The 12,011-nt window shown below is 42.0% G+C and overlaps 1 protein-coding gene across 1 annotated transcript; it reads left to right on the forward strand.

The window, feature by feature from the left end:
* Positions 1–9,810, forward strand: LOC115172446 (protein LBH). The gene is made up of 3 exons (XM_029729894.1): positions 1–230; positions 5,234–5,339; positions 7,785–9,810. Exons 1-3 carry the CDS (start codon positions 202–204, stop codon positions 7,986–7,988), a joined length of 339 nt encoding a protein of 112 aa, XP_029585754.1. The 5' UTR covers positions 1–201; the 3' UTR covers positions 7,989–9,810.
* Positions 9,811–12,011: the final 2,201 nt, after the last annotated feature.

Below are 12,011 nucleotides of genomic sequence, written 5' to 3' on the forward strand. Positions count from 1 at the left end.
TTTCAACTAGTCGGGATATCAGATGGGCAAAAATACTTCAGGGTTGTTTGTTTCACTAAGGTCACCGCTCCGATTTCTACTTCTATCTAAAAAAACGCTTACGTTTAATCTTCTTGTGACAGGCGTTCCACTGTGGGGGAAATATACCATCAATATCAGATTAATTCCTTGATCATCAGAATCAACTGCAGGTGTGAATTCATGTCTGTATATTCTACCCAAATATACTGGTAAGTATTTTTGTAATGTATTTTTTTTTTAAAGAAAAAAATTACACCTGCGATTTAATGACTTCTATGTTGCTGAAACAATTATATATCTTTTTTTTACAGAATTTCATTATGTGATTTTTTTTAGCATTGTTTTTATATTTGCTAATGGGTATAATCAAGAGAACTACGATTTTCCATTTTTTTTATGTCAATCGTCAAAAGAAGCTAGGCTATTTACTCATTCAAACAATCACACATGCACTCTTGAATGTGTCAAAGTGCAGTTAGTGGATAATTTTTTTCACAACGTGTAATCCACTTGAAAGAGATCAGATCGCAAATAAAGCACTGCTCTGTTTTTCACATGGTGACAGGTGTCAGGTGGCCCACCAAGACTGTTATCCAGGTGTGTCTGAGGATCACCTTTTTCCTTTCAGAAGGGGACATAGATGGGCAACCCAATGCTTCACGTTGCTATTGGAGCATTGAGATGCAATAGCTTTTAGTCAGACTACTTACAATTGCAGAAGTAAGAACATAACATGAGCTTACCTTGGTTTCTCGACAAGCAAATATACAACAATATGAGTGTTAAACCATATGTAAGACTGTTTCACATCATTTGACCTTTAGTGGTTGGACTACTGACCTTTATTGGCAGGCTATTGTGGTAGGGTGCAATAGAGGGAGATGGAATGATCCTCTTACCCATTCACGGTCGGTCCATCACCTAGAGGAGGCTTGTGGCTCAATCTCTCCATTTTACTGTGTACTCCTACCTCTATATAGGCTAGTAACATTGCATTTAGGTTAAGAAGACTTTGTCCAAAAACTTCATGCAAGACTTTGTTTTGCTTCTGTTTTTTTTACCTCTGCAAGTCTCGGTTTGCCTGCACCAGGAAGTGAAGACCCGACCCTGTTACTTACTGTAACCACAAAGCTTCTCGTCTGAGCTTTCAGTGTGCTTCTCTGTTCTTCAGAGAATGTGCTACATGGGGGATCCTTTTGCTTAGATCTCTTGATTATTGTTTCCTCATGCATTGCTTCCTAATGTAGCACTTCTCTGTTCCTTTTTCAAAATGTTTAGTTATTGTGTTTCAGGTTGATAAAATCATGAATTATATAACTGCAGTCCAATGGGAGGCATTTGATAGCTTTCCATGTTTTGCCATGGGCAGTTGTTGCATTTGTAGGTGTAAGAACATGTCATTCTCCTATAAATTGATCAGGTCATCATGGACCAAATGCCTCTATTGTGGCATCCTTTAAGAAAAACATGTGGCATGGCAATATGTCATCAAGTTGAGTTGGAAGTAAACATGAGATAAACATGAGCTTCTTCTGCCCAGCCAGTAACACAGTAAGTGTTTCCTGTATTCTGAGATGGCTGAGCTCCATAAAGCAGCCTATGGACTAAAGCAGTGATCAGGACATGGCCCATTCATTCCAACATGTTTCAGAGAGAGTGACGCGGGCCCCCTCCCACCCCCTACACACCTACAGGTTGTGACTTGGCCACCAGGCAGTCCAGCGATGGCATGGAATGTCAGCAGCCGCTTCGTGTTGTCGCCCCTGCACCTCAGATTTATGATGCGCGTAGCATTGGGAAGAGTAGAGGGGGAAACCATGTCAATTATGCAACATGTAATATCCCATCCTGTGCACCGAGTCGCATTGCTATGAGGATATATGTTTGGTCTCCATCAGCACCTTGGGCGAGCATGGGCCTCTGGTAGAGAGGGCGAGGAGACTGGTAGACGACTTGGGAGGAACTATGTACCCACAGACAGACCTTCACAAATGTGCCATAATGATTCCCAAAAGCCCATCTAGATTGAAATAACCCCTTCACTTGGCCTATATCTTTTAAAAATGCAGCAGGTGACCTCTGCTCCTTAATTTTATTTGTTTAGCCTGGACACGTGTCAGTCTGAGATGCGTCTCATGCCCATGCCAGACCTCTGACTGGAATGTGTCTAGGACTGGCATTAGCCCATATAGGACTGGCATTAGCCCATATAGGACTGGCATTAGCCCATATAGGACTGGCATTAGCCCATATAGGACTGGCATTAGCTCATATAGGACTGGCATTAGCCCATATGAGCATGTGACTATGTACAGTATGTAGGCCTAGATGTTCCTGTGGACAGTGCTAAAGAGGGTCACTGAAGTGCCAAGCACTGAGTGCCTGATCATGTCACATGCCCATTGAAGATGGGATGGCAAGTCCAGCCAAAAGTTCTACTTGGCAATACTACTACAGACTTTAACCTTGTGAAATTATCTGAATGGGCCTGGTCAGTCAGAAAGGAGCCATTCCAGGTCAACCCTGGTGAATGATTTCAGATCCTAGGTCAAATCTGGACTGCACGTTTTGAGTAAATTTGGAGTGCCGTGACTGATCTTTGGCAGTGGGCGTTTTAGACAGAGGGTTTGAGTTGCCCTTATAGAATAAATGTGTACTTGGATGGGTCACATTGCGTAACCTCGAGCAGACACATTTAGATTTTATGTATTTGAGTGGTATCTTCTCTCCCCGAGTCGAATTGTTACGCGTGCTCCTCCACTTCCTTGTCATTGTGCCCCTTTATATTTTATTAGGCTGACGTTCTGTTATTCTTAGCTGAGCAGGATGTTTGTACGATCCCAGAGCAGAAATATGACTGGCAAAGCAGTGTTTATCTTTCTCCCCTCTCTTCTGCACAGGTCTGTACTGTCACCGCTCTCTGTGTCCATGCGTCTCTAGCTTACCCTCTGTCACTCTCTCCCCTCTCAAGAATGAAATAGGTTCAAGAGCATATCTTTGCTGACAATTTTATTTTTTTTGACACTCAACCTTGCATATCCTTTGGACTAGTTTTTATTTTTAGATTTCCAGCTATTGTTGTCACCGACTTGATTGACTTGTAAAAGTACAAGAATATTCCAGAAACCTATTCTGCCCTTTGGTCTTGGCTTGTGTTTCCCCTGTGGCTCCCACCTGCACCAAATTATTTTTGCTTCTCCCAATTTGTATGTGACACATGGTATGCAAACTTGGGAATGGAAATATTGATTGATTAACAGCAGTAGCCATTGCTTCGGGGCATGGCAATGCACATGTTGCTCTGTAAATAGATTTTTTTGCGCCCATTTCTCCTTTTCAGTTTGAACCCATTGATTCTTTCTGACAGATTCAGAATAGATGAACATTTTATTGTATATGGGATATGTTCCTTATCCTAAACAACGTATACATCTGCCTCGGTCCTGTATTATGGTACCAAAAGGCTAAGACTTTCTACATGAAAGTGATGTTGGCAAATGTGGCTGGCCTAGGGCCTTTATTTGCAATTATTGGATTGACAGAAGTTTAAAGATTTTTATCTGGAACTTAATCCCTGTACAATGAAATACTGGTTGTTGAGCTCCACTTGTTTTTTGCCAGTCAGAGTATGAGAGAACTTTTTATTTTGGTGCTTTCTAAACTGACGTGTTCTTTTGATGGAAAGTCTTGATTCCCATTGGAGACTGTCTTAACGTTACTGTGCAGGGATTAATAGGTTATTGAATGATAAACGTGGACGTCTTGGAAAGAAGAACTCAACAAGCAGTGAAGTAACATGAGAGAGTGGCAAACTATGAGTCATAGGAAACATCTCTATTTTTGCCCACAACCTCTTATGGTGAAAACATTTCATGCTCCGATCACAGAATGTTCACAAATCGAAAGGTGCCACTCTTAATTTCTCCATAAAGGTAGTCTAGAAGTCCGGGGTTCACAGCTCAGGGTATTATCTGACATTGTACACACGAATACTGTCAAATTACCTCTGGGGAAACTTGACAAGTATTGGGAAAATATATATTTTAATTTGAGATGATAAAGATTTTAGGCTCCTTTTTTTTAAGTGCACTTCATAGGTTTACCTAAAATGTTTTACTGGTCATGTCTAGAGTATGTCGAAATGGCTAACCACTTAACTTTCCATCGTCTCTAAAATAAACATTTTTTTATATATTCAGGGTTAAAAGTAGGTTAATGGCACCCAATGTTCTACTTTTCCGTGGAAACAAATGACTGACTTGTTATATTTGGACCAAGTATGTGCTTGTGCTGCTCATCTGATGCAGGTGGTCATCTAGAGTATGTTCTGTTTCCTGTCCCAGTTGTAGTTGTCCTACAGTGGGTTGACCACCCTGACCATAGTCCTGTGGATGCTGACCACTGTGCCACCAGGCTTTAAATAGAAAGCGTGAGAAGAACGCTCTGCTCGGCTGACATCTTGGTTCTCAAACATCCCAAGAATAACTTTTCCTCCCACAAAGTGCCTCAGTTCAATCCCCCTGTTCAGTCATTTCTTACAGTGCTTCAGCATGTACAGTGCACTGAAGTGGATAAACAACATCTTGTTGCTTCAACTAAAATGGAAAGTTCTGTGAACCTTTTGATGTAACCGAGGGTATTGGGTCCGTCCCGTGTTATGGGTTCCAGTCAAATTGCACTGCACGCCCACAATGCATTCTTGCTATGACTGTCGCCTCACTGCTAGTTAAATCATACCTCATCTTGTATGAAGACATGGCTACTCAATGCAAACCACATCTTGGTGGTGGTGTAGCTTTGCTGTGCACTACATTTATGCTGCATAGTCTGTCAGTGGTCAGACTAAATATAAACAACTGCATGCATGCATACAGACCAAACAAAAGACTGAACAAGGCTTATGCGTAGCTTTTTCATTGCAAACACAATACCAAAGGGCCATATCTCATGCAGATCAACTACATGAAAGTCATACTCGGTCGTCTCACTAAATGGACTGGAGGAATTTGCGTATTACTTCCCAAGGTAATAGCTACACGTAAATTATATTACACCAATCTATCAGTTCTTCATTGTGCAGCCTCTTGTACAACACCATTATTGGGACACATGTACCTGCTCTGTGTAATGCTCCTCAGTGTGAAAGTTTGGGACTAACAGTAGATCCTGAATGGTGGAATAACCCAGTCCTTTCCCCCATGTCTCTCTCCAGCCCAGTGTTTGTGCCTAGTGGAGACGACATGACTGAGGTGATGATCAGTAACACCCCCATGGAGGACATGAGGCTCAGCCCCAGCAAGGACCGGCTCTCCTTCCAGGTAACACGCACACACAAGTTCAAGTTTCCACTTTGTTGTCCCAGAGGGAAATTGGTTTGCTGCTAGATCATGATCCAGAAAGGGAGGGGGGGGGTCAGCAGAGGGTGTAGTAGTTTTTAATTGGTTTATGTCACTGTTCAAAAGTCCCCACCACTATTAGTAACCCTCTGAACAAAAGGTTGGATTAGGGACAGCCAAGGCTGTATGTTCCATTATAGCTCTTACTGTAAGCAGCTCACCCAGGGGACTATGAGTAAGGAGTGGTTTGTTTTCCAATCAGGAGGTCTAATCATCAGCGTTATTGTTGCAAGTTATGTAAACAAAACATTTTTTAGGAATTTAGTGGGGCTGTTTAAGGAAAGGGTAGTTGTGGGGTGGAAAAATGTGTACTTGCCTTGTGGTGGGGAGGAGTGCAGCTTTGCACGGAGTTAGAGATGATTGCAAAGACTTTTAAAAACATGCAAAGGAAATGAATAGGAGTTTGTAGAATCGCAATGTCACAACCCACAGAGAGGCAACTTTCTGAATATCAAGCCATCAGGTGGCCTTGACAAGTTTGATTTGTTTCCGCTGTTTGTGTTTATTACTGCTGGGTCAATGGCTCATCTCTGGAAACAAACGATCAGGGCCATATTAAGGCCAACCCACTCCTTTATGATTGTCTGACTGTATGTGTCAGAGTTGACTCAGAGGATGCAGACTGACCCTGTAGAAAGGTGGGCTGCCTGCCCCTCACTATTTACACACCAGCTGCGTGTCTGTCCTGTGAGGATAAGGAAGGAGGTGGTGACGGTCTCTTCTCTGCCCATGAGGATGGACAGACAGCTGGGTGATTTAACAGTTAACTGCTTCCTCCTCCAAATTCGTTGGCTTTGGTCCAATTTGTCCATCACCTGAATGCCAGCTGTGTTTCTGCAAGGCAACATGGCATTTATCGCTGAAAGAGTGATGTAAGGAATGCAGTTTTACAGAGCAGAGGAACTGGAGGTTGATTGTTACGGAGGTGAGAGCTTCTCTGTGGCAGCTTCAATTGGTGTTCGAGTCAGCGCTGGAGTGATTCCTGATCTACCCCCCACCGCTACAACCCAAAATAGCTGTCATTGTGCCTCGCTGGCGACGCGTTGCCGTTTCCTGTCGCTGGAAGTAAAACAAGCTGTGACGTGTTTGCTGGTGGTCTTATAGCAAGGTTAATCTCTGCCCAATTCCCCTCGGTGCTGACGCATAGACATTAGCAACGCAAGCAGGAGATACTAAACCTCCCTGCGCACACATTCACTAACACACACACACATATACTCACCATCTCTCAGACCTGCACTAACATACACGTACTCACACATGCACTGACTAACACACATGCTCACACTCTCACATACCCACACACCATAGAAGGCTGAGGGGAGGATGGCTTATGATAAAGGCTAGAATGGAGTGAATGTGACGGTATCAACCACATGGAAACCACGTGTTTGATACCGTTCCATGTATTCCGTTCCAGCCATTACTATAAGCCCATCTAAACATACTGAAACACAGCCGTTTTTCAGAACATGTTGTTCCTCCCTTTCTCTCATCATCCCCCTCTCATTGTATTCAGGAAGACTTGGACACAGCTGGACCCTCTTTCTCTCCCAGCCACTCTCTCCCCCTCCCTCTCTTCCTCCCCCTTACACTCTCTCCGTCTATCATTCTCAGCCTCATCTAATGCTTTCTTTCCACTGTGCTTTTTGCCCAGACAGCGACATCGCTTTCCCCTTCCAATGTCTCCCACTGAAATATGCAGATCTAAAAATATTCTTCCACTTTATCCAAACATAAAAAATGCTGTTCTTGGACCAGGAAAGGCTCTTTTTTTTCTTTTTTTTTATGTTGTTGCCATTTCTCTTGTCTTGAGAACAAAAGGAAGCCAGGAAATGCATGTAATCTCTCATGCCCTTCATTTTAGATCCCAAAAAAGATCCCAAGTCTGGCATTGCACTCCCACAATGCATTTGGGTCTAGGTTTCACTGCTTTTTTTATGATTTTGTCAACCCATTGCTTAGCTTTCAGTATCATCAGGGTATTCGTTGTTATTTAGTCATTCTGTCACTAAGTATTTAATTGTACTGTGTATCCTGTGCATATATGACACATTTATTTGACAATATCTATCACCTTGTTTTCTTTTGGTTAAGTTATTAGTAAGGTCTACTTCCTTAAAGTGTGCTTGGTTTTTGGTTTCTTGATGATAACAGACTTGCTGTAGGTTTTCAATGCTATGACTTGCTCTCTTAATCTCCCCATTTGTCAGTCACACGGTGTTGGATAACAAGTTGTAAGCACTTAAAAGTAGCTTTGGCACCATGCCTTCCAAAGCTGTAAAATGTAGCACGATGCAACATGAAAAACTGTGACCAGACCCAAGGACACCCAGGACTTTAAGTGTGTTTTTGTGCTTTCCTCAGATCTTTCCGGACCCCTCAGACTTCGAGCGCTGCTGTAAGCTGAAAGACCGCCTGCCCTCCATCGTAGTGGAGCCCACGGAGGGGGAAGTGGAGAGCGGCGAGCTGCGTTGGCCTCCTGAGGAATTCATTGTCAGTGAAGAAGAGGAGAAGGAGAACCATGGTAAAAGCCAAACTGGACAGCCAACGCAGAACAACCAGGACTAGAGGCCAAACGACAGACCATACTGCCACCTACATCCCACTCGCACTTAACCACTCACTGACTGACTAGGGGCACACATGTCAGTGACGCTCACTTTCCTTCCATTGACACCAAAGCGTCACTCTCAAGAGAAGCAATATGCATGCTTTACCTTATCTACTTTCTGGATTTCACCTCTGTTGCTTAACCACACACACACCATATGTATGAAAATACACACACACCAAGCACCCCTGTGTCTCACCCTAAAATGGAGGTCCAGTGGAACAGTGGCAGCTCAGTGCTCCATGGACAGATCTAGTACTGCAGGAGACAACAATTCCCACGCCATTTGCCAAATCTGCTGGCCACATGACTCCAGAGACTCCTTATACCCAGAGACTACTGCTTTGGTACGCAAGCGGATTTCTGTTTTTCATACCTTCCTTCGATACATGGATTGAAATGTACATGACTTCGATTGCCATTGCCGTCTCTGGATCTCATAGTCTGTCTTTTAAAAGTCTTGTGCGTACGTTGGTGGGGTTTGTTTTGTTCGTTTCGGTGGATTGTGATGACTGACAGGAAGTAGGGGTTACTGTGAAAAACACAAAGAGACCGTTAGTCTCTGTTGGGCAAAGGAGTAACTTTTACACTGAGGTGGAAAGAGAGGGAACTCTTCCCTACTTCTATAACAGTTCATAATATGAACAGTATAATATGAATGCTGGTTGTGCACTGAAACACTCATGTGCTTTGTTTTTTTCCCCTTGTCTGGTCCCCCCTGATGACATTTGATAGGTATTGTAGGTATATGAATCAATATATTTTTTTAGATGTAGTGATTAAAATCAACAGTGTCACTAAAATAGACACTCAGTGAAGGACATTTTTGCCCTCGGAGCCAATACCTGAGGTTATTGTTGATTGGTTTATTTTGTTATTGTCATGAAACATTCATGAGACTGAAATGAGTTCTAAGTGATTCTCACCAGAGCTCCGAGTTCACTGATCTCATCTTCACTGATCAGCCATTATGTCACCCTTAACCAGTAAGGTATATCACGATGCAGGGACAGGGACTTGGCCAGCTACCTCTTGTACATTTCTGTACAACTCCCAATTTTCCAGTTCATAAAACAGGCATTGGTTCATGGCAGTGGAGGCTGCTGAGGGGAGGACAGCTCATAATGGCTGGAATGGAGTCAATGGAACTTGTTCTCAACTGGCCTACCTGGTTAAATAAAGGTGAAATAATAAATAAATGGAATGGTATAAACTACATGGAAATCACGTTTGTTTGATACCATTCCATTGACTCCATTCCAGCCATTATTATGAGCCGTCCTCCCCTCAGCAGCCTCCACTGGTTCATGGACTCTGTTCTCTTACTAACAAGTCCTCCACAGTAGCTTCCTTTTATAATCTTAAAAACAGTTACTGGTATCTGTCTGTGTTTTGTTAAAGCCAGTTAGTTGACCCTGACTCATAAATTGCCACCTGGTTTGTATGCAATTTGTTAAACTAATGATGTTTTGCCATCTATTTCTTTATTCTACATCACCAGCTGTTCAGCCTTCTTGGAAAGATGTTAAAGGCATGATGTTTGCTGAAAAAAAGAAGATACCTTTATGTAATGTTTTGTGTTTGTCTCTCCCTCTGTAAATGGCATTAAGGGTCTGTACAGAACATCTCCTTTTCTCTCTGCTGTCACCCACAAGTACTGTGCTTTGTTTTTGTAAAGCTCAGGGAGGATAGCTGCCATTTTGCTATTTTTTTGTTGTATTTAGATCACTTTACTCTGACGAACAGAGGTTGTAAATAAACATTTGAATTTGCTTCCAACTGTCTGACTGATTCCTTGTGCTATGTCAGAGGTTGCAGATCCAGTGCTATGGGGCAAAATACACTTTCTGGGGTAACCCTATAGTTCATCATTTTCAGCAAATGCACATACTTTAACAAAAGAAAAAAAGTATTTTTATTCCCCTCACCTGTATTGTTTACAGAATCTGGTGCCTTTTGTTTTACTTCCTGCACATCATTGCGTCTCCATCTTCCTGATGCATGTATGTGTGTATATCTATCTATCTCAGTTGAAGTCAGACGTTTACATACACCTTAGCCAAATACTTTTAAACTCAGTTTTTCACAATTCCTGACATTTAATCGTAGTAAAAATTCCCTGTCTTAGGTCAGGATCACCACTTTATTTTAAGAATGTGAAATAGTAGTGATTTATTTCAGCTTTAATTTCTTTCATCACATTCCCAGTGGGTCAGAAGTTTACATACACTCAATTACTATTTGGTAGCATTGCCTTTAAATTGTTTAACTTGGGTCAAATGTTTAGGGTAGCCTTCCACAAGCTTCCCACAATAAGTTGGGTGAATTTTGGCCCATTCCTCCTGACAGAGCTGGTTTAACTGAGTCAGGTTTGTAGGGCTCCTTGCTCGCACACGCTTTTTCAGTTCTGCCCACAGATTTTCTATAGGATTGAGGTCAGGGCTTTGTGATGGCCACTCCAATACCTTGACTTTGTTGTCCTTAAGCCATTTTGCCACAACTTTGGAAGTATGCTTGGGGTCATTGTCCATTTGGAAGACCCATTTGCGACCAAGCTTTAACTTCCTGACTGATGTCTTGAGATGTTGCTTTAATATATCCACATAATTTTCCTCTCTCATGATGCCATCTATTTTTTGAAGTGCACCAGTCCCTCCTGCATCAAAGCACCCCAACAACATGATGCTGCCACCCCCATGCTTCACGGTTGGGATGGTGTTCTTCGGCTTGCAAGCCTCACCCTTTTTCCTCCAAACATAACGATGGTCATTATGGCCAAACAGTTCTATTTTTGTTTCATCAGACCAGAGGACATTTCTCCAGAAAGTATGATCTTTGTCCCCATGTGCAGTTGCAAACCATAGTCTGGATTTTTTTATGGAGGTTTGGAGCAGTGGCTTCTTCCTTGCTGAGCGACCTTTCAGGTTATGTCGATTATAGGACTTGTTTTACTGTGGATAAAGATACTTTTGTACCCGTTTCCTCCAGCATCTTCTCAGGGTCCTTTGCTGTTGTTCTGGGATTGATTTGCACTTTTCGCACCAAAGTACGTTCACCTCTAGGAGACAGAACGTGTCTCCTTCCTGAGTGGTATGACGGCTGCATGGTCCCATGGTGTTTATACTTGCGTACTATTGTTTGTGCAGATGAACGTGGTACCTTCAGGCATTTGGAAATTGCTCCCAAGGATGAACCAGACTTGTGGAGGTCTACAATTGTTTTTCTGAGGTCTTGGCTGATTTCTTTTGATTTTCTCATGATGTCAAACAGAGAGGCACTGAGTTTGAAGGTAGGCCTTCAAATACATTCACAGGTACACCTCCAATTGACTCAAAGTATGTCAATTAGCCTGTCAGAAGCTTCTAAAGCCATGACATCATTTTCTGGAATTGTCCAAGTTGTTTAAAGCACAGTCAATTTAGTGTATGTGAACTTCTGACCCACTGGAATTGTGATACAGTGAATTATAAGTTAAATAATCTGTCTGTAAACAATTGTTGGAAAAATGACTTGTGTCATGCACAAAGTAGATGTCCTAACCGACTTGCCAAAACTATAGTTAACAAGAAATTTGTGGAGTGGTTAAAAAATGAGTTTTAATGACTCCAACCTAAGTGTATGTAAACTTCTGACTTCAACTGTGTGTGTATATATATATATATATATATATATATATATATATATATATATATATATATATATATATATATATATATATATATATATATATATATATATATAGCAGCATAGACCACACTTCCTGTTTTCTAACCTCCCTCTTCTCAGACACTGAAATTATTTTTGCAACCTACTGAAATGCATTGCTGATTCTGAAGTCAAGATTTGTGAAGAGTGCTATGAACAGTGACATTATAGTACAATGAGGGAAAACACACATGCCGATACTTTACAGCAGGGGTACTCAACTCTTACCCTACGAGGTCCAAAGCCTGCTGGTTTTCTGTTCTACCTGACAATGA

Source organism: Salmo trutta, chromosome 33, assembly GCF_901001165.1.
Source record: "Salmo trutta chromosome 33, fSalTru1.1, whole genome shotgun sequence".
Classification (NCBI taxonomy): domain Eukaryota; kingdom Metazoa; phylum Chordata; class Actinopteri; order Salmoniformes; family Salmonidae; genus Salmo; species Salmo trutta.